General features: G+C 43.7%; 3 protein-coding genes across 5 annotated transcripts in view; 2 read left to right on the plus strand and 1 right to left on the minus strand.

Moving 5' to 3' along the window:
- The window catches only part of DGLUCY (D-glutamate cyclase), a 121,633-nt gene extending 111,744 nt beyond the window's left edge, over positions 1–9,889 (minus strand). The window contains exon 1 of the mRNA XM_060181191.1: positions 9,733–9,889. The gene's annotated coding sequence lies outside the window, so the exon portion shown is untranslated. The remainder of the gene's footprint in view (positions 1–9,732) is intronic.
- The window catches only part of CCDC88C (coiled-coil domain containing 88C), a 494,884-nt gene that overhangs the window by 240,426 nt on the left and 231,059 nt on the right, over positions 1–23,399 (plus strand). The gene's annotated exons all lie outside the window — the stretch shown is intronic.
- RPS6KA5 (ribosomal protein S6 kinase A5) overlaps positions 10,237–23,399 on the plus strand; it is a 145,565-nt gene continuing 132,402 nt past the window's right edge. For all 3 annotated transcript variants that reach the window (XM_060181197.1, XM_007526833.3, XM_060181196.1), the window contains exon 1: positions 10,237–10,540. Coding sequence is in view for 2 of the 3 variants with exons in the window: in XM_007526833.3 (XP_007526895.2) it covers positions 10,447–10,540 (94 nt within the window). In the remaining variant the exon portion in view is untranslated. The remainder of the gene's footprint in view (positions 10,541–23,399) is intronic.

Consider the following 23,399-nt stretch of genomic DNA (forward strand, 5'->3'; position numbering starts at 1 on the left):
GTGTGCTTTTTTTTTTTTAAACCAAAACTTAAGTAGCACACACACAAAAATTTGAATCTCTTCTGTGAATCTATTCTAGTGCAGTATTCTTGCTAGAAAAAAAAATCTGCAGGAAGGTCTTCACCACAGTGTGGTTTCTAACAATGAAGCATTCTACTGAATTGAAAGTGTATTGGTAGGAGATCCATTAAAAAACATGTCCAAACTACGGGCAATTGGGCAGGAATTATGTTTACTGAGAGAGTTAACTGACCTTAGGACATTCAGTAATGTTAAATCAAAGGGGATCAGGTAATATTGAGCTTAGTACAATTCCCAGGCAGGATGATTAAAAGAAAAGAAAAGAAAAATATTAGGAGAAAATGTGCCAAAAGAGCAGCTGAGGTTATACCTAGACGACTAGGCAAAAATTTATTTCCCTTATTTCTCTGTATTTCCCTCTACTCCCTACAGTTTTCTGCAGAGAACATTACTTTGAAGACCAAAAACCCAAACTCCCCATCTGTACTCAACCTCCATTTCAACCTCCCTTATTTCAGTGAGGCATAATTCTTATAGATTTGGGGGTACAATTCCTACCTGAGCCCAAGATTATCTTCCCTTCTGACAACAGCCACATTAATCTAAGCTTATGAAGTCAACTTAGTGTTTTCAAAAAGAGACACACATTTCTTCAGAGAAAAATAGACTGACAAGGGTGAAGAGAGAGCTCAGTGTTAGAGCATAGGACTTGAGACTCAGGTTTAACATCCAGCATCATCATATGCCAGAGCTGAATAGTTCTCTCTCCTTCTCTCTCTCTCTCTCTCTCTCTCTCTCTCTCTCTCCATCTCTCTCCCTCCCTCCCTCTCCCCCCTCTCTCTTCTCGTCCCCATTCAATTTATTTGTCTTATCAAATCAAATACAATAAAAAATAAAAAAGGAAGAAGTGGTTTCCAGGAGCGGTGGAATCATAGTGCTGACACTGATCCCCAACAACAACCCTGGTGGCAATAAAAATAAATGAGTATGGCAGACGGACCAATTCAATAACTGTATGAGTGAATGAAAGGATGGAAGGAGGGACCTAAAGGAAGAATCCCACTGAAGTGGGGTGGGAGTTAGGGAGAAACAATTTTCTTCTAACTGCAACCTCATAATAAAAAAAAAATTAGCTTGCAAAATCCCAAGATATCATTCTCAGGGTTCAAGCAGATCAAGTCCCTGGGAAGTCAGTGCAGGTCAAGGCCATTCAGTGACATTTGTCAGAGGAAACCCACTTAGCTGTCATTAGCATGGAAGCAAAGGGCCTCCTTACCGTGGACATTGCCTTTGAAACCTAATCAGAATAGAATCAATTTCATTTTCTCCAGGCCTGTCCCCACTGATTGTGTGCAGCAGACGGGCACTGCATGCAGAATGGCCTGTGTTATTTAAAAGGAAATAAGTGGACTTTAGTTGGTCATCAGCATGTGACTTCTTCCCTGGGCATAGAGCATTTTCAGTCCCCAGAATTCTTGGGTCTATGTCTGCTTTTTGGGTTCTCTATCTCTGTCTCTCTCTCCACTGCCTCTGTCTGGAGCCACCTTCTATCCCTCTGTCTAGTGGCCAGGTGTACTCATCTCTGTCTTTACACCAAGTAGCGCCACCTTGTGGGGTCCCCAGGCCCTGCCCTCCAGCGGGTTGCTCCTTTGCAACTCCCCCTGCCCCGCCCCCAGGCTCTTCAGAGGTCTCATGCACACACATGTGCTCATTCATGTCTGTCTCCACCTGCTCAGCTCTGGGCTTCTGATGGGCAGACATCATTTGGCATTTATCCCTTTCTGCCCACAAGCCTGGCACACAGAGAGGGGACACAGAGGTTGCTGGTGGAATGAGCCAACTGGCCACCCAGGTCAGTGCTGATTGCTTCTTTGGTAGTAGCAAGGGTTACTTCATTCATCTACTTTCATTGAATTGTGTTCATTGTATGTATGTATGTATTTAGTTATGGAGCAAGGGCCCTAGTACACGCTTGCTTTTACCACTCTGGGACATTCTTTTTTTTTTTTTTTTTTCCTCATTCAGACAGGAGGAGAGGAAGAGGGTGAGGGAAAGACACCAGACTGTTGGTATGCTTTAAAAAACCCCTTCTGTTTCATTTGGTTTAAATCCCCCCTGCTTAACACTATTCTATTTACATAACCACTTCATTCTATTTACATAACCACTGTTAACAAGCACCACCCTCCCTCCAGGGCATTGGTTCAATCCCCACTGTTTCATGATATGTTTTTGCTCTGCCCCCTCTCCTTGTCACACTCTGATTTTCACCAGTCACTTTTCTCTCCACCCTCTCTATGTCACATCCTGTTCACGCCCTACTTGGGAAGTATATATAAAGACAACACTGTTGGTTTTAGTAGAGTTTAGCTTAGCCTGGTATAGATTGCGCTGCGTCCTGCATGAATAAAGAGATACTGCGTACAACCCAGCCATGAGTCCCGGGTCGTCTGTTACCCGCCCGTGAAGCCAGCCCGTCGAAAACAACACAGACCACTGCAGCTTTTTATGTTTGTAGAACACCTCCAATATGGTACCAGAGTTTGGACCTGGGTCTCACACATAGCAATGCAGGCACCCTGCCTGGTGAGCTATCTCTCTGGCTAGAGATAGAAATTGAGAGGGGAAGAGGATGGGGAGAGAGGAGAGATACATGCAGCACTACTTCACCATTCATGCAGCTTCCCATGTCAGCCTTCATCTACAGTATTTAGACAGCAGATCGGGAGGATGGACTCACACAAAGCCTCAAAGACTAGTGTCAGAACTGTCCAGCTTCTTGGACAACTGTAGCTTTTATCAGAGAACTCTTTCTGTGGCTGGCTGGGCTGCTTCTGGGATGTTCACTCTAGAAGATTATTTGGTTCTCCCCTGAAAACAGATCTCTGTTGAACTTATCTCTGTTTCAAGGTCAATCCCTATCTATCACTGATCTCAGGTTCAAGAATAAAAGCAGTAACTCAGGTGCACTTTCTTTTGTGTTAGAGGGCAGCTTCGCCAAGCATGCAGAACTTTGCTTCTGGGATACATGGAGCTGAGTTCCTAGGGACCTAGTTATTTTCATATGGGATGACCTTGCTGATAGCAGTGTTCCCAAATGCAGCCTTCTCAGAAAACATGCTCTGATGCACACGCGGGGAGGGGTTCAGTCTGCATGAATTATGCAGGGTCTGAGGCGAGCACTTCTCCGACAGTTACGGGTCTGTTTTCCTGGTGATAATGGTCCCACCTGCAGCAGCAGCTGACTGTGCCTGGCCTGGGTGGCAGGTTCCACCAGCTCTGCATAGCTGTGCTGCTTATAGAGAGTCATGATTCCACGGGGGTCTTGGCCTACCTGAGCCAGGTGGAAACAGGCCTTTCCTAGCCCGCTTCTTCTTATCTAGTATAACTGCTTCTGTGTTGTCACATTCCCTGGTGGGAACCTCTGGGCAAACCTATACAACTTTATTGATTTTTGTTGTTGTTGTTTTAGATAGAGACAGAGAGGGAGGGAGGAACCACAGCATTGAAGCTTCCTTCAGTGTGACAGGCACCAGGCTGGAACCTGCAAAGCAGCTCACTATCCAGGTGAGCTTTTGGCCAGCCCTAAGAGCTTCATCATTTTTAATGGGATTTATTTGACTGTTTCCCTATTGTTGGAATGAAATGTATTTTTATTATTATTTTTTTTTAAATTAAATTACTTCTCCTCCTTCTTCTTCTTCTCCTGCTCAGCTCTAGGTATTGAACCTGGGGCCTAGGTACCTCAGGCATGAAAGTCTTTTGTAGAACCATTATGTTGTCTTCTCAACCCTGGAAGACACATCATTTTCAGATGGGGTGCTATGAGAAAAACTGCTTCTGGAGGCAACATATTTGCACATGAACCTGGGTGCCATTCCACAAGAATTGTGCAAGGAGATGAGACTAAATGAGAAAACTGAGGTCAGACTCTCCCCAATCGAAGGCAATTCAGAAATGAAGGTGTAAGGCAGGGCCCCTGGAAGCAGCCAGCACATGAACCCAGTTCCTGAAGATGAAGGTGGGGCCATGTATTCTGAGAGGCCCTTTCTTCTGCCTGTCGTCACTGGGATCCAAGCCCCAGTATGGTCCAAGGACAGTTGACAACAGGCTCGCCTCCTCTTCTGAGCCATCTTTTGTGCTGGCTGTCTTGGTACTGAAGTGGGTTTAATCAAACAAAGTAAGCCAACTGCGTCAAATGAGGTGACACCACCCCTGAAATGATGAGGTCTTTCATCACAAGGTGACCTTGGGATGCTTCTGAGGTCTGCTTCCCACCTGGTATAATCCAGATTTGGACTCTTAGTTCTTCCAAGAGAGGTGATGGTTGGTTTGCAGTAACAGCTTCATGCTGGAGCCTGGAACAATGTTCTAAGCACAGAGAGCTGTCCTCATCACTTCCTTTTCACTCCTTGGAAGCCCAGGTTCTCAGATGCTGAATGTCTTCCCATCTAATCCCAGCCTGGAGGCTGGCCTCTGGCTAACTTCTGGCCTTTGTCACCAGTACTGACATGCGTGCACTCCTATGCTCCTGGGGTCTAGGAGCTGAGCTCTCCCACCTTATGCCCTTCAATACTATCTACGGGAATTCATGAGTCCTTCAGAAGAGCCACTGTTGTTGTCAGCCAAACGTGGGGAGAGTGCTTTTTAGCAAAATAACTTGAGAAGAGAAAAGGGTAGAAACTAGCTGACTCAGGTTCTAAGAGAGGCAGTAGGGCTGGTTGAGCTACAAAATCGAGAGGATGGCATGTACCCGGCATGCATGAGGCCCTGGGTTCCACCCCTGCCATTACATACAAACGAACAAACGAAACTCAAAAACTAGAGCATCGTACATGGTGGTGTGGTGTTTTGCTGCCTTTTGCCCTCACTTTTTTTTTTTAAAGCATTTTTTATTAGCAATGTAATAATGTTTTTTAAAAAAGATTCTAAGATGGGAAGCTGGGTGGCGGTGCAGGTTACCATGAATAAAGACCTGCGATCAAGCCCCCGGTCCCCACCTGCAAGGGGGAAGTTTCATGAGCAGTGAAGCAGTGCTACAGGTCTCTGTCTCTCTCTTGCTATTTCCCCCTCAACTTCTCTCTGTGTCTACTCAATAACTACTAAATAGATAAAAAGACTGTAAGCTTACTGGGGAAATACCACTATCATTTTAAAGAACCCCTTTTCTAAGAGCTTTTTCTACTGGCTGGGTTTGTCTTTACCAGGTGCTGGGATTGACTTGGGGGTGGGTGGGTGTGCCTCTGATGCCTTTTATTTTCTTATTAAGAGGTTAATGGTTTACACTACAATTAATGGTTTACACTACAATTGTTGTTAATGGCTTACACTACAATTGTTGGAACCTGGAGACAGTTTTTCATTTCACCAAGATAGATGTCTGCAAAACACTCTAACCTCATTGTGTGCCAGGACCTGAAAGCTTAGTGGACCTTAGCGCTGCCCCACCCAAACCCTCCTTCCCCAGAGTCTAGGTTCAAATCCAGCTCCCGCAACATTGAAGGAAGTTTCTATGCTGTGGTTTCTTTCCCCTTCTCTATTTGTATGTTTCTCTTTGAATAAGTCAACCCAGAGTGGTGAAGCCACAGTAATATATATATGTATAGCGAAATAGCTCAGCTAGTAGAGTTCAGGACTTGCATGACTGAAGCTTCCAATTCCATCCCTGGTGCCACATTTAGTCTCTCTCATATGAAATAAAGATATCAGGGCCAGCTGGTGGCACAACTGGTTGAGCACACATGTTACAATGAAATAAAGATCTTTAAATTAAAATAATTAATGGTAACACAAAGAGACTCTCATGCCTGAGGCCCCAAAGTTCCAGGTTCAACCCCCTATGCTAGAGCCGATCAGTGCTCTGGCAAAAAAAAAATAATTAAAATAATTAATTAAAATTAAAAAAAAATCCCCAGAAGAGGTAAATTAACACATTCTAAAACACAGGAGCAGAGGTGTCTTTCCTCACATCTACTCGGCTGTCCATTACATTTCTTTCTGATCCCAACCTCCCAATCTCCACTTTCCAAGCCATAGTCCCTTCTTGCTGGTCCCATTTTGGTTTTAACTTAATTTGTCTGTTTATTTAAAACCAAGCCTTTGGTTGAAAAGTCAGCCAGCACAAAGGGCATATTCCATTTCTAAGTCTTCACAAGCTTCTAACCCCAAACTACTTCCAGATATCACACAGAGCAGGACTTCTGGAGAATTCTGAGCACTGTGGATGCAGAAAAAGGACAAAGGGAGGGTGGTGTGGGGATGTGACAGCTTAAGTCTGAATGTCTGGCATGGAAGAAAAAAAAATATGTCAAGATTGTCCCAGTTTTCTATTGCTGCATAACAAGTGACCACAAATGGAACAGCTTAAAAACAACACTATTTATCATTTCACGGTCCTGGGAGGTGGTCAGAACTTACCAAATGGGACCCCTGGGTCCTAGAGGCTGAAGATAAAGCATAGGGCAGGCTGGGCTTCTTGGCTGAGGGCTCTGGTATAGATACCACACCCACATCCATCCCAAAGGTCAGCAGTTTTGTATTCCTGGGACTGAGGCTTTATTTCCTTCTTAGTTTTTGATCAGGGGTTGTTCTTAGCAATTTGAGGGTGCTCTTAGGGTCTTCTCACATGACCACCTCCATCTGCAAAACCAGGATTGAAACCTCTCTCTTGCACTGATTCTTTCTCATATTTGGAATCTCTTTAAGTAATTTTGCTATGGACTAGAGGACACACTCAGCTATTAAGCCTTTTCAGGTGATGAGGCTCATCCCAGATCATTTCCCTACTATTTTTTATTAAAGATTAATTAATTAATTAATTCATTCATTTTTGCCAGGTTAGCCTGAGGGTCTTTCTTCCTGGGCACGTGATCTCTGGGTTGGAGAGAACTAGGCTGGAGCCAAGCTAGGTTGCAGCTTACTCAGCTACACGGGAGAGGAACCAGGAACTCTCGTGGCTGAGCTGAGTGGAATGCAATGCAATTCTCCTTTATTCATCAGAAAAGAATCTGCCTTTATACCTTCGGAGATGGAAGTGGTGGGGTTGTGGCCTGTCGGAAAAAGGAAGTGACTAGGAGAGGGGGCGGAGCACGAAAGTAGCAAGCTTCCATATAACCAGTGGGGATTAAACCAATGCCCTGCAGGCAGGGCGGGTCTCAGGCAAAACAGTGATTATGTCAATAGACCACAGCATCAAGCAATGCAGAAGACCTGACATAATGACCAACACCTTTTTGTTGCCCTTGTTGTTTTATTGCTGTAGTTATTATTGTTGTTGTTATTGATGTCCTCGTTGTTAGACAGGACAGAGAGAAATGGAAAGAGGAGGGGAAGACAAAGGGGGAGAGAAAGAGAGACACTTGCAGACCTGCTTCACCGCCTGTGAAGCGACTTCCTTGCAGGTAGGGAGCCAGGGGCTTGAGCCGGAATCCTTATGCCGGTCCTTGTGCTTTGTGCCACTTGCACTTAACCTGCTGGCTACCTGCCTGACTCCCTCCCTACTATTTTTATTGTGTGTCTCTGAAAGCAGTGTATGGCACATGTGTGATTTCCCTGCTTCTGCCAACTTTTCCATTCAGGCAGAGAGGTCAACACAGAGAGATGGAAAGACAATATAGCACTAGAACTTTTCCCATGGGGTGCTGTGGCTCGAAATGGGTTGTGCTTATGGCAAGGCAGATGGTGTTCTATGGGGTGAGAATTCTCCTGGCACCCAAGTCCCTAACTTAAAGTCAGCTGATCAGTCACTTTAACCACACCAGCAAAACCCTTCTGCTGTGTGATATAATATTATTACAGGTTAGTGCCTGAGAACAAAGAACAGAGGGGTCATATTAACCTAGAATGATAATCAGAGAATGACTACTGTTAATACAGATCATGTGTCTTCTGATAAAAATACCAAAGGAAAAGTACAAAGAGGAAGTTCATAAGAAACAAATCCCTAAGTATTACTTCCTAGAAATAGCCGGCAATATCTGGAAGATAGCATCTCAACAAGTATGTGTGAATGCACAGAGAAAGCATTTACGTAAAAGTATTACAATTAATTCTATCAGGAAAAAAAAAAAACAACCAGAAAGCAGAAGTTACTGAATTTTGGTGAAATGTTCACAACCACAAATTCTGGAGATATCTCTTTAAAAAAATATATTTATTTATTCCCTTTTGTTGTCCTTGTTGTTTTATTGTTGTAGTTATTCTTCTTGTTGTTATTGATGTTGTTGTTGGATAGGACAGATAAATGGAGAGAAGAGGGGAAGACAGAGGGGGGAGAGAAAGATAAGACACCTGCAGACCTGCTTCACCACTCGTGAAGCGACTCCCCTGCAGGTGGGGAGTCGGGGGCTTGAACCAGGATCCTACAGTCGGTCCTTGGGTTTTGTGCCACATGTGCTTAACCCGCTGTGCTACTGCCCAACTCCCAGAAATATCTCTTTTAAAGATAAGAAAAACTATGATAAAAGTCATGAAGAAACTGGAGTCACATCTTACTTAAAAAAATTGTAGCTTAGGAGCTGGGTGGTGGCACACTTGGCGGAGTGCATACATGACTATGGGTTCAAGCCCCAGGCCCACACCTGAGGGGGGTGGATTTCACAAGTGGCAAAGCAGTGCTTCAGTTGTCTCCCTTCCTCTCTCTATGTTCCCTTTCTTTCTCAATTTCTGTCTCTATCCCAAGTAAATAATAAAAGACAGACATTTAAAAATTTAATGTAAAGGGGCCTGGTGGTGGTGCACTTGGTTGAGCATACATGTTACCATGCACAAGGACTTAGGTTCAAGCCCTCTCTTCCCCATCTGCAAGGGAAAAGCTTTACAAGTGGTGAAACAGTGTTGTAGGCGTCTCTCTTTCCCTTTCTTCCTCTCCCTTCAATTTCCGTCTCTATCCCAAACAAACAAATAAATACTGTAAAAAGTTGTACCAATGCATTCAATTTTAGAAGGATGCCTTCCCTGTCATTACAGATGAGGGAATTTATTTATTCACAAGTTTTCCCCTTGTGTCTCAAATTTGGCAGGTGTACATATATTATTGTAGTGTAAGAGTTGGAATGTTGATATTTCGTCGATAACTTCTTTCTTGCCCTATAAGCCTCCCTGCCCAACCCCTCTACAAAGAATTAGTGCCAACTTCGTGTTTCTCAAATGCTTCCAACTCTGCTATAAGTATTCTATATGGGAGTTGGGCGGTAGCACAGCGGGTTAAACGCAGGTGGCGCAAAGCTCAAGGACCCGCTTCAAGAACCGGGTTCGAGCCTCTGGCTCCCCACCTGCAGGGGAGTCACTTCACAAGCAGTGAAGCAGATCTGCAGGTGTCTGTCTTTCTCTCCTCCTCTCTGTCTACTCCTCCTCTCTCCATTTTTCTCTGTCCTATCCAACAACAATAATAACTACAACAATAAAACAAGGGCAACGAAAGGGAATAAATATTAATGAAAAAGTATCCTATGTATATATACACAGATTGTTTTATTCGCCTTTGCATCCTTTTGCAGCTTGCTGTGTCTTCTATAAAATGGATACATCTTATGCAAATATCCTCATGGAAAGTAGAGTATGACATTCTGCAAAGTTAAAGTATTACCTGCATTTAGCCAGGAAATGCACTTCATATGCCTAGGGTTCACTAGGACGAGTGACAGCGGTGACACACACACACACGCACACGCACACATACACGCACACACAGCCTCGCAGGTGGTCACGCACCTGGGGATTGCAGTTTCAGACCTGCCACGCGAGCCAGCAAACACATGGGTGGGAAGAGCTTGCCCTAAGCTCCGCCTCTGTCTCAGTGATTGGCGGAGGATCCTTCCACTCGCCCCTCCCAGCCTCTTTCAGCAGCAGCTAATCACAGGCCTCCTGACTACTAGACACTGTTTACTAACAGATGGAACCTGGGGAATAAGGGGTGTGACCATGGGGCGGTGTCAGGGAAGGGAAGGTGCTACTGCGCGTGCGTGGCAGGGAAAGTGGGCCGTGCATATCCTGGGGAAGCACCAATCAGAGCGGCCGGGCTCCTCCCTCTCCTGCCTCCCCGCCAAGCAACAACAATTCGAGGCTCGGAGCGGGGCGGCTCGCTGAGTGGCGGAGCGGTCAGACCAATGGGCGCCGGCGTTTCCCGATGTGCACGGCCAGGGGCCAATCAGCGGCGGCGCCTCTGGCGGCTGCGGTGCCTGCTGGCGGTGGGCGGAGCGGCCCCGAGGAGGAGGTGGTGGCGGCGCGGGGGGCGGTTTGGCTGCGCGGTACGAGCAGTGCAGCCGAGGGGGTGGAGGCGGAGGAGCGATCCGCGCGGCCGGAGCGGGAAAGAGACGCGCCACCGCGGCCAAGGACTGGATCCGCCGCGGCGCCCCGGCTCCTGGGGCCGCGCTCTCCCGGTGGCCGGCTCGGACCCCGCGGGCGCGGGCGCGGGCGCGGGAGAAGATGGAGGAGGGCGGCGGCGGCGCGGCGGGGACCAGCGGGGACAGCGGCGCCGCGGGAGAGCAGCTCCTCACCGTCAAGCACGAGCTGCGGACGGGTGAGCGACCTGCCCTCTGCCTGCCGGCCGCGAGCCGGGGCGCCCCGGGGCCCCGAGGACCGGGCTGGGCTGGGGTGGGGACGCTTCGGGGGCGCGATCGAAAGTTTGGGGGCCCCGAGCGGCGGCGGACAGCCGCCTGGTGTCGCGCCCCCTTCCCGCGCAGCTGACACTGCTGTCACTGCATCCCGGAGGCTGCCCTGCCCAGCCTGCCAGCCCACCCCCCCCCCCAGGTGCTGGGGTCCGGCCGAGACAAACGGTTGTGTGTGTGTGTTGGGGGGGTGGTTGTCCCCCACCCCGCGCACCGGTGAGATGGAGAGGTCCCCGGGCCCCTTTGCAATAACGAGCCATCCTCTGCCTGGCCCCGAATGGCTCATCTAACCTGTGTCCCTGCATCCAGATCTGCTCCAGTTCGAATTCCTGGCTTTCTCTGCTGCTCCCGTCCTCGGGGACAGGACAGTTTACAAGGCTGTGGTCACATGTGTGAACTCTCTGATCGGTCCCAGCACACCCTCCACCAACTTGTCATCTTCCTCCACTGTCACGGGACCCTGGGTCCTCAAGTCTTTCTGCCCCCCTTCCTCCCTAAACTCCCATGTCTCAACAGCCCACCCCCCCATTTCTTTTCTCTCTCTAGTCAGGCAGGTTGCTTAGCACCTGTCAGGCGCTTGGAGGATGTTGTGCCAATGTAATTCTGAAAATCACAACATGTGTCTTTTTTTTGTAGCCTGTTTTTTAATGTTTTTTTAAAAAATTTATTTTATTTGATAAAACAGAGAAATTGAGATGGAAGGGGCATAGAGAAACACTGCATTACCACTTGTGAAGCTTGCCCCCTGTAGGTGGGGAAGGGGGGGTTGAATCCGGGCCCTTGCACGAGGAAATCTGTGCATGCTACAGCAGGTGCACCACCCCATCCCAACATAGTGTCTTAACGTGTGCAAATTCATCCTGGAAAGTAAAGGACTCAGTTGATGGCCGCCCTGTACCTGAGAGCCAGGCAGTCAGCTTGGTCTGCAAGTGGAGTGGGCTGGGCTCTTTGTGGGCTCTGTCCAGTGCCCCCAGCCTGTCTCTTCCTGACAGGGTTCACTCAGCACTGGGACTTCTTCCCTGTAGGCTATGGGAGCCTGAGGGCTTTTAAACTATAAGTAGGCTTCTTAGCTTAATCACTGACTCCTGACCAAGAGATAAAGCAGGGTGTGGCAGAGATAATCCAGTGGTTATGCAAAGAGACTTTCACAGCCCCTCAGCTATGCCACGGAGGTATAGGTCTTCTCCTGAGTTTCCCGGTTAGATCTCTGTCCCCTGGTGTCCCTCCCTGTCGCTGCTCCAGATTCTGAGGGTAGTAGCAATGGAGACTCAGAGTTGCTCTTCGTGAGTCTCTGGGGAGTCCTCTCCTCCCTTCAGCTGCCCCCTTGTTGGTGGAGCAGACTGGAGGTGGTGTCTCAACTGATAAACTGCTGAACTGTTAGCGGTCACTTAGTCTCTCCTTACGCTCCTCTCTCCTCTCTGTCACCAGCCACACGTGTTTGTACTCACCGGTGATTTAGTGGGTTCCTGTGGTCATTCTAGTCCTGTCTTGTTTCGGTCCGGGTGGTCTCCTTTGGTATTCCTAGTTGATCCGGGAGAGGAGAGGAGAGAGCACTGGGACTGCTGATGTCCTTGTCTGTGGCAGACTGGATGGTCCTTGGGGGCAAGCACCATGCCCTTTGCCTTTGCTGGTCCCTGGCATTTGTTAGACATATCCATGCTTGTTGGGTGAATTTACTGACTGTATGAAGCTTTAGAACTGTCTCCCAGTTTAATCTATTCCCAGTCTCTGCAGGTCTTAGGGATGATGGCAGTGCAGCAGGCCAAGTAGCTCATGAAATAGTGCACTGCTTTGCCATGTACAAGACCCAGCTGTGGTGTTTTTCACTTTCTTGTTGCCTCTCTACTTCTATCAAAAAGAAAAGAAAATGATGACAGTGACTATAAAAGTTGAAGAATCAAGAGGAAAGCACTGATTACATGCTAATTAACTAATATGTATTTACTAACTAGATTAAATATGCATGTCTCAAGTATCTTCTCTTCCCAGGCTAGGTAGTTCTGTGACAGCAAACATGACCAAGAGGTCGTCCTGCTTTCTGACACTAGAAGAGGAGGCCCCCTGAATCTGCTTTTAGGGCATTTGGTCATAGGTATAACGATAGAGGGACACAGTTGGATTGTTGGGACAGTCATGATGCATTTTTGCATAGAAAAATTAGAAAAATACATCAGAACTTTTCCAATAACCCACTAGAATAAAAGATAGTGAAGGGGAGGTTAGGATTCTGGTTTCAAGTAATCAGACTGAACTCTGTTGAACAGCAGCAAAAAAGGCAGAGAGGTAGCACATCTTGTCTATCTTGTCTGTCTGGCCCAGAGGTCCTGGGTTCAATCCCTAGGACCATCATCCACCAGAGCTGAACGTCCCTCTGTTCTCTCTCCCACAAAAATAAATGAATCTTTAAAAATAACGTTTTTCCTAGTGATCTTGTAATGGTTTCTGAGCCTATAGGGGTATGATTTCACACTGCTCTCACTACCAAAACTCTATGACCCACTTTACTATCGGAAAGTTATTGGACTTCCTTACCTTAATAATTTATTCAATAAATACTTCATTACCTCTGTGTGCTGGGTGTTGTGTTGGATGCTGGGATTACAAAACAGATGTGGTTTCTCTACCGGAAGGGCAGGCTTACATCAGGAATGTTGGGAGCCCTAAAGACTTCTGTTGTCTGCCCTCTCTCCATTTTGAGTCTTGGCTTACCTTGGTATGGTAGCTTAATACACAGCTGTCCAACTTTTTCTACTTGGGAAGGAACATGGCTGTCCACAAACGTTACATCTCTAGAGCAGCTTTGGGTACTGGGGAGACTGCCTTTTTCTTAGCTTTAGGACCGAAGACTTTCAGGAAAGGACTGTATTGGTCTGGCTGCAGTCAGCTGCTCCAGGCAGTGGGATCATGTTCTGCTCACATGACAGCTGTTGTAGTTAAACATAGGGATGAGGGATGAAAGTAAGCTCTTAGGAGGGAAAACACTGATGGAAAGACACTTCCTTAGCTGTCCAGGGTCAAAGAATCAGCTATCCACTATCTATTGTGGCTTAGGAAATTACCTCCACTCTTATGGCTTAAAGCAGCATGATTTCTGGTGGCCAGGAACTTGGGAGTTTCTGGGGCGGCTGGTTCTAACTCCAGACTGCATGAGGTTGTCGTGAAGATGTGGCCAGGACCTGAGCCACCTGAAAGCTTGTAAAGGACAGCAGGCTCTCTGCTCTTGGCAGCTCCTCCCCTGCTGCTGGCAGGCTGCTTCAGCTTCTTGCCATGTGGACTTCTCCAGACTGATGCCTCAGTGTCCCCACCATGTGACAGCTGGCTTTCTCCAGAACAAGTGGTCCAAAAGAAAGCAAGGTGGAAGCAAGCTGCAGAGCCTTGTGTATTAAAACTGCGTTTTTGAGATATCATTTGTATACCCTAAAATCGGCTTTTTAAAATCATACAACTCAGGGAATTTTAATATATTTATAGTTATATAACCACCATCACTGTCTAATTTTAGAATATTTTTATCCCCCTGAGAAGAAACATTTTACCCATTTATGACAGTCACTCCAGATTCCAGCCCTAGGCAGCCTCTAGTTATACTTTCCTTTCCCATATATATGCCTATTATGGTTATTTCACATCATGTAAATTTGTAATACGTGTTCCTTTTTTACTTAAAAACGGAATCTAGTGTTTTCAAGACTCATCCATGTTGTTGCTTGTACTTTATTTTTTATTTTATTTTTTTTTAATTTCTCTATTGGGGAATTAATGTTTTACATTCAACAGTAAATACAGTAGTTTGTACATGCATAACATTTCTCAGTTTTCCATATAACAGTACAACCCCCACTAGGTCCTCTGTCATCCTTCTTGGACCTGTATTCTACCCCCCCACACACACACACACACCCCAGAATCTTTTACTTTGGTGCAATATGCCAATTCCAGTTCAGGTTCTACTTGTGTTTTCTCTTCTGATCTTGTTTTAAACCTCTGCCCGAGAGTGAGATCATCCCATATTTATCCTTCTGTTTCTGACTGATTTCACTTAACATGAATTTTTCAAGGTCCATCCAAGATCGGCTGAAAACAGTGAAGTCACTATTTTTTATAGCTGAGTCGTATTCCATTGTGACTATATGCACCACAACTTGCTCAGCCACTCATCTGTTGTTGGACACCTGGGTTGCTGCCAGGTTTTGGCTATTACAAATTGTGCTGCTAAGAACATATGTGTACACAGATCTTTTTGGATGGGTATGTTGGGTTCCTTAGGATCTATCCCCAGGAGAGGAATTGCAGGATCATAGGGTAGGTCCATTTCTAGCCTTCTGAGAGTTCTCCAGACTGTTCTCCGCAGTGGTTGGACAATTTACATTCCCACCAGCAGTGCAAGAAGGTTCCTTTGACCCCACACACACCCTCTCCAGCATTTGCTGCTGTTACCTTTTCTGATGTATGACATTCTCACAGGAGTGAAGTGGTATCTCATTGTTGTCTTGATTTGCATTTCTCTGACAATCAAAGACTTGGAGCATTTTTTCATGTGTTTCTCGCTTGGCCTTTTGGATCTCTTCTGTGGTGAATATTCTGTCCATGTCCTCTCCCCATTTTTGGATGGGGTTATTTGTTTTCTTGTTGTTGAGTTTGGCAGGCTCTTAATATATTCTGGTTATTAGCCTCTTGCCTGATGTATGGTATGCAAAGATCTTCTCCCATTCTCTGAGGGAGTCTCTTGGTTTGAGAAGTGGTTTCTTTTGCTGTGCAGAAGCTTTTTAATTTGATGTAGTCCCATAGGTTTATGCTTGCCTTAGTCTTCTTTGTAATTGGATTTGTTTCAATGAAGATGTCTTTAAAGTTTATGTGGAAAAGAGTTCTGCCTATATTTTCCTCTTAAGTATCTGATAGTTTGTGGTCTAACATCCAAGTCCTTGATTCACTGAGAATTTACTTTTGTATTTGGTGAAATACAGTGGTTCAGTTTCATTCTTCTGCATGTTTCAACCCATTTTTTCCAATACCATTTGTTGAAGAGACTCTGCTTTCCCCATTTAATAGTCTGGGCCCCTTTGTCAAAGATTAGCTGTCCATAGGTGTGGGAGCTTACTTCTGGGCTCTCAATTCTATTCCACTGGTCAATCTGTCTATTCATGTTCTAGTACCAAGCAATTTTGATGACAATGGCCTTATAATACAATTTGAGATCTGGGAGTGTGATGCTTCCAATTCTGTTCTTTCTTCTCAAGATTGTTTTGGCAATTCTAGGTCTTTTCTGGTTCCAGATAAACATTTGTAGCATTTGTTCTATTCTCCTAAAAATGTGGTTGGGATCTTGATGGGGATAGTATTAAATTTGTAGATGGCTCTGGGTAGTATATTCATTTTGATGATGTTAATTCTTCCAGCCCATGAACAGAGAATATCTTTCCACTTCTTTGTGTCTTTTTCAATTTCCTTGGGTAGTGACTTACAATTTTCAGTATACAAGTCTTTCACTTCTTTGGATAGGTTTACTCCTAGATACATAATTCTTTTTGTTGCTATAGTAAAAGGAATTGATTTCTGGATTTCAGATTTTTCTAATTTAGTGTTTGCATAGAGGAATGCCACTGACTTTTGAATGTTAATTTTATAGCCTGGCACCTTACTGTATTGCCTGATGATTTCCAAAAGCTTCTTGCTGGATTCCTTAGGTTTTTCTGTGTATACTATCATGTCATCTGCAAATAAGGAGAGTTTGACTTCTTCTCTTCCAATCTGTATCCCTTTAATTCCTTGCTCCTGCCTGATTGCTATGGCAAGAACTTCCAACACTATGTTGAATAGTAATGGTGATAGTGGGCAGCCCTGTCTAGTACCTTGATCTGAGTGGAAATGCTTCTAGTTTTTCACCATTGAGTATGATGTTGGCTGTAGGTTTGCTATATAGAGACTCCACTGTCTTCAGGAATTTTCCATCTATTCCCATTTTTTGTAGTGTCTTGATCATAAAGGGATGTTGCGTTTTGTCAAGGGCTTTCTCTGCATATATTGATATGACCATGTGGTCTTTGGTCTTGATTTTGTTGATGTGGTGGATCATGTTGATTGATTTCCCTGTATTAACCCAACCTTGCACCCCTGGGATAAACCCCACTTGTTCACTTTTTTTTTTTTTAAGAGAGTATTGCAATTTTTATTATAGCCATTGCTTTCCTGGTAATCAGTGAGCTGACCAATATTCTTTTTTGTTTGTTTGTTTGTTTTGTTTTTAAATAATTTATTTCTTTATTGGGGAATTAATGTTTTACATTCAACAGAAAATACAATAGTTTGTACATGCATAACATTCCCCAGATTCCCATTTAACAATACAACCCCCACTATGTCATTCATCATCTTTCATGGACCTGTATTCTCCCCACCCACCCACCCACCCCAGAGTCTTTTACTTTGGTGTAATACTCCAATTCCATTTCAGGTTCGACTTGTGTTTTCTTTTCTAATCTTGTTTTTCAACTTCGGCCTGAGAGTGAGATCATCCCATATTCATCCTTCTGTTTCTGACTTATTTTACTCAACATGATTTTTTCAAGGTCCATCCAAGATCGGCTGAAAACAGTGAAGTCACCATTTTTTACAAATGAGTAGTATTCCATTGTGTATATATACCACAACTTGCTCAGCCACTCATCTGTTGTTGGACACCTGGGTTGCTGCCAGGTTTTGGCTATTACAAATTGTGCTGCCAACAACATATGTGTACACAGATCTTTTTGGATGGATGTGTTGGGTTCCTTAAGATATATCCCCAGGAGAGGAATTGCAGGATCATAGGGTAGGTCCATTTCTAGCCTTCTGAGAGTTCTCCAGACTGTTCTCCACAGAGGTTGGGCCAATTTACATTCCCACCAGCAGTGCAGGAGGGTTTCTTTGACCCCACACACACCCTCTCCAGCATTTGCTGCTGTTACCTTTTCTGATGTATGACATTCTCACAGGAGTGAAGTGGTATCTCATTGTTGTCTTTATTTGCATTTCTCTGACAATCAGAGACTTGGAGCATTTTTTCATGTGTTTCTTGGCCTTTGGGATCTCTTTGGTCACTTTTTAATACACTGCTGTATCTAGTTCACTAGAATTTTGTTCATTATTTTAGCCTCTATGTTCATCAGAGATATTGGTCTGTAGTTTTCTTTTTTGGTGTGTCTCTGTCTCCTTTTAGTATCAAAGTGATGTTGGCTTCATAGAAGCTGGAAGGGAGTATTCTGGTTTCTTCAGTCTTCTGGAAGACTTTTAAAAGTAGAGAGAAGGATTTGTTGAATTCATTTGTAAAACCATCTGGTCCAGGACTTTTATTCTTGGGAAGATTTTTGATAACTCTTTCAATTTCATTAGCTGTGATGGGCCTGTTCATGTTATCTAGTTCCTCTTTACTTAATTTTGGAAGTTTGTAGGTATCTAGGAAATCGTCTATTTCTTCCAGGTTTTCTAGCTTGGTGGCATATAGTTGTTCATAGAAGCCTCGCATGATATGTTGAATTTCTATGGTGTCTGTTGTGATATCTCCTCTTTCATTTATGAGCCGATTTATTTGGGTCTTCTCCCTTTTTTATTTTATGAGTCTGGCTAAAGGTTTGTCAATTTTGTTCACTCTTTCGAAGAACCAACATTTACTTTCGTTGATCTTTTGTATGGTTTTCTTATTTTCAGTGTTAATGATTTCTGCCCTAACTTTAGTGATTTCTGTCCTTCTGGTTACTTTAGGGTTCCTTTCTTCTTCTTCTCCTTCTCCTTCTCCTTCTCCTTCTTTTCCTTCTCCTTCTCCTTCTCCTTCTTCTTCTTCATCTTTAAGATGTGCAATCAGGCTGTTTATTTGTGCTTTTTCTTGTTTCCTAATGTGTGCTTGTATGGCTATGAACTTCCCTCTCAGTACTGCCTTAGCTGTGTCCCAAATATTTTGATAGCTTGTGTCTTCATTTCCATTTAACTCTCGAAACATTTTGATTTCTTCTTTGACCCAGTAGTTGTTAAGGAGTGTACTGTTAAGCTTCCATATTTTGGGACTCTTACTAATCTTTTGTTGATTGTTAAGTGTTAGTTTAATTCCACTGTGGTCTGAGAAGATGCTTGGGATGATTTCAATGCTCTTGAATTTGCTGATGCTGTCTTTGTGGCCTAACATATGGTCTGTCCTTGAGAATTACCCATGTGGACTTGAGTAAAATGTGTATTCCAGTTTTTTGGGATGAATGATTCTGAAAATGTCCAATAGTTCTAGTTTATCTATCTCCTCACTTAGTTCCCTCATGTCTTTATTGATTTTCTGCCTGGATATTCTGTCAAGTTGAGGGAGTGGGGTGTTGAAGACCCCTACTATGACTGTTGCTGTTAATATATTGCTGTAGTTCTTTCAGTAGATGTTTGATGTATTTAGATGGCTTCTCATTGGGTACATAGATATTAATAATTGTTAAGTCCTCTTGATTGACTGATCCACTGAGCATTAAGTAGTGTCCATCCCTATCTTTTAAAATTTTATTTATTTTAAAATCTATCATGTCACATATGAGAATAGCTGTTCCTGCCTTTTTTTGTGGGCCATTGGCCTATATGATAGTTTTCCATCCTTTGCCTTTGAGTCTGTGTTTCTCTTGTTGAATTAGGTGCATTTCCTTTAGACAGAATATTGCTGGGTTGTGTTTTCTGATCCATCTTCCTACTCTGTGCCTTTTAATAGGTGAATTCAGGCCATTGACGTTTATTGATATCAAAGATTGAAGATACTTTAATGCCATTCTTGTAGAGTTTTAGAGTGTTCTGATATATGGCCTATTTATGGTGGTCTGACTGTTTATAGGAGACCTTTCAGAACGTTTTTCAGGGCAGGCTTGGTGATAGTTGATTCTTTCAACTGTTGCTTGTCTGAGGTTTTTATGCCTTCATCTAGTCTGAATGACAGTCTAGCAGGATATAGTATTCTTGGCTGAAAGCCTTTCTCATTTAGTACTCGATAGATATCTTGCCATTCTTTTCTGGCCTGTAGTGTTTGTGTGGAGAAGTCTGCTGCTAATCCTATGAGTTTTCCTCTGTAGGTGACTCTTTGTCTTTCTCTTGCAGCCTTCAGGATCCTTTATTTATCCTTATTCCTTTCCATTCTCAGTATGATGTGTCTTGGTGTCTTTAAGTCTGGGTTAATTCTGTTTGGGAACCTATGGGATTCCTGAATCTTTATGTCTTTGATGTTGTCTAGACTAGAGAAGTTCTCAGCTATTATGTCGTGAAGAATGCTTTCTTTCCCTCCCTCTGTTTCTTCCTCTGCTAAGCCAATAATGCGTATATTATTTCTTTTGAAGTCATCCTATAGGTCTCTGTTGCTGTTTTCAGTATCTCTTAATCTCTTTTTGAGATCTCTTCTTTTTCAGTTGTCTCTAATTCATCCCCAATCTTGCTAATTCTGTCTTCAGCCTCATTCATTCTATTCTCTCTTTCCTTTACTGTTTTCTGGAGTTCATCTGTTTTGTTACCCTGTTCTGATACTGTTTTAGCTTGTTCAGCTAGTTGTGTTCTTAGCTCAGGTATTTCAGCTTTCAGTTCTCTAATAACCTTGAGATAATTAGTGTTTTCTTCCAGGGTCTCATTTGTTGTTTCTGCATTTCTAATGACAATTCCTTCAAGCTCTTTACTCACTCCTGTGATGATTTCCTTAAGTAGTGTTTGCATGCTGACTTCATTATTTTGTGCTTCAACCTTTGGGGGCTTTTAGCTGAACTCTTTTCCTGGTTCATTTCTCTAGTATTTCTTCTTGTTGGTTTAACCACTTCATATAGTATGTTATGAGGTCTATCTCTCAGTACTTTTCAAATTACTGATCACTCTTGCTTGGATTGACTTGTGTCTAAATAAGGTAATTAAAGGGTTCATAGTTGTGGAAATTGACAGTCGTTTCAATATTATTTTAATCCCTGAGTTGGAGCTCTGGCATAAAAGCCTCTTTTGTTCTTTTTTTCCCCCCTGTAGGCTATAGGAGCCTGAGGGCTTTTAAACTATAAGTAGGCTTCTTAGCTTAATCACTGACTCCTGATCAAGAGATAAAGCAGGATGTGGCAGAGATAATCCAGTGTTTATGCAAAGAGACTTTCACAACCCTGAAGCTAGGCCACTGAGGTATAGATCTTCTCCTGAGTTTCCTGGTTACTTCTCTGTCCCCTGGTGTCAGCACAGGGCCTCCCTGCCCCTGCTCCAGATTCTGAGGGCAGTAGCAATGGAGGCTCACAGTTGCATTTGGTGAGTCTCAGAGGAGACCTCTCCTCCCTTCAGCCATCCTCTCTTTGTTGAAAGAGACTGGAGGTGGTGTCTCAACTGGTAAACTGAGGGACTTTTACCAGCCACTTAATCTTTCCCTAGGTTCCTCTCTGTCCATGAGCCGCAAGTGTTTGCACTCACCAGTTATTGAGTGGGTTCCTGTAGTCATTCTAGTCCTGTCTTGTTGCGGACCCAGGTGGTCTCCTTTGGTATTTCTAGTTGGCCTGGGAGAGGAGAGGAGAGGAGAGAAACACAGCTGCTGCAGCTCCGTAGCCCTGCCTCCGGAACCAGAGTACTTTATTTTTAACATTAAATCCGTTATATGGATAAAATACTTGCTTTGTGCTTATCCATTTTCCAGATCATTGATCATTGAGTTATTTCTGCTTTCTAGCTTGCATATGTTTTGTGCATCCATGTTCACTTCTGGGGCACATGGCAAGTCTAACTTTTCGAAGGGGGTACATCACTGTGTAGTCTCTGCAGTAGTGTAGAGCTCCCGCTTCTGTGTGCTTGCCAGCACTGCTTATTGTCTCTTGTTCCCTTATCACCATTCTTGTGACTAGAAGCAGTTTGGGCCTTGAGTTGTGTTTTTATAGTGACTAATGATGCTTTCCATGTGCTTATGGACTATTTGTATATCTTTGGAGAATTTTCTGTTCAGACCTTTTGCCATTTTTTAATTGTTTTATTTGTTTTTTTTAAATTGGAACACAAGAGTTCTTTTTATATTCCCCATACCTCATCAGATTTGCAAATAGTTCCCCTACTAATAAAGGGTTTTGTTCTGATTTTTTTTTTAAGATTTCAGCTCCTCCTCCTGATGAAGTTTCTTTTTTAAAATATTTATTTATTCCCTTTTGTTGCCCATGTTGTTTTATTGTTGTAGTTATTTTGATGTTGTCATTATTGGATAGGACAGAGAGAAATGGAGATAGGTGGGAAAGACAGAGAGGGGGAGATAAAGACAGACACCTGCAGACCTGCATCACCGCCTGTGAAGCAACTCCCCTGAAGGTGGGGAGCCGGGGGCTTGAACCAGGATCCTTACTCCAGGCCTTGCACTTTGTGCCACATGCACTTAACCCACTGTGCTGCCACCCGACTCCCTTGTTCTAAGTTTTTTAGATCAATAGTATTAACAGTATATAATTTTAATAAATCACAATTTACCTTTTTTTTTCTTCTTCTTGTGCTTCTGGTGTTGAATTTAAGCCTAATCCTAAATTATCAAGATTGTTTCCCACAATTTTCTTCTAAAAGATGTCTGGCTTTAGTTGTTACAATTGGGCTTTTGATGGAATTCAAAGTTATTGTGGGTAAGCACCCAAATTAGTTTGTAAGCATGCAGATATCCAGCTATCCCAAGACAATTTGATGAGAGGATATTCCCTGCCCATTTTGTTATTTATTTATCTATTTATCTTTAAATATATTTAATTTTTATATTTATTTACTTTTCCCTTTTGTTGCTCTTTTTATTGTTATTGTAGTTATTTTTGATGTTGTCATTGTTAGATAGGACAGAGAGAAATGGAGAGAGGATGGGAAGATAGAGAGGGGGAGAGAAAGAGAGACACCTGCAGACCTGCTTCACTGCCTATGAAATGACTCCACTGCAGGTGGGCATCTGGGGGCTCGAACCGGGATCCTTCTGCCCGTCCTCATGCTTTGCGCCATGTGCACTTAACCTGCTGCTCTGCTGCCTGATTCCCTTATTTATTTTTTTACTTTCACTAGTAAACTGATCCATCAGCTCCTGCTTATGGTGCTGCTGGGGATTGAATCTGGGGCCTCAGAGACTGAGACCTATCTTTTTACATAACAGTTAGGTTATCTCCCCAGGCAAGCCATTTTGTTATCTTAACACCCTGGTTGAGAGTCTGTTGGCCCAAGTTGCAGGGGCTGGGTTTCTTTCTGGCCTCTCGTTTAGATTCCACTGATCTTTAGGCTTGTATCTTTGCCAATACTATACTGTCTTGACAGTTTTAACTTGCTAGTAAATTTTGAAATTGGAAATGTGACTCTTGCAACTTTGCTCTTCTTTTTCAAGAGTATTTTGGCTAATTGGGTCCTTTGAATTCCCACATGTATTTTGGGATCAGCTTGGCAACTTCTGCAAAGCAGCCAGCTGTGATTCTGCATTGAATCTGTAGCGTCAGTTTTGGGAGTGTTTCCAACTTGGCATATAAGAGTTCCGATCCATGAACTGGAATGATTTTCCATTTATTTAGATCTTCCATTTCTTTTAGCAGTTTGTAATTTTCAGAGTATGTGGTTGCATTTCTTTCATTAAAAACATTCTTTTAAAAATATTTGATTTATTAATGTAAGAGAGATACAGAGAGAGATACCAGAGCACTGCTCAGCTCTGGCTTACGATGGTGCTGGGTAAATCTCTTGCGTAACCATTATGCTATTTCCCCAACCCTCCTTAAAATTATTCATGTGCATTTTATTCTTTTTATGTCATTGTAAAAATAAGTTAACTTACAT

The sequence above is a fragment of the Erinaceus europaeus genome, chromosome 22, assembly GCF_950295315.1.
Source record: "Erinaceus europaeus chromosome 22, mEriEur2.1, whole genome shotgun sequence".
In the NCBI taxonomy this organism is placed as follows: Eukaryota; Metazoa; Chordata; class Mammalia; order Eulipotyphla; family Erinaceidae; genus Erinaceus; species Erinaceus europaeus.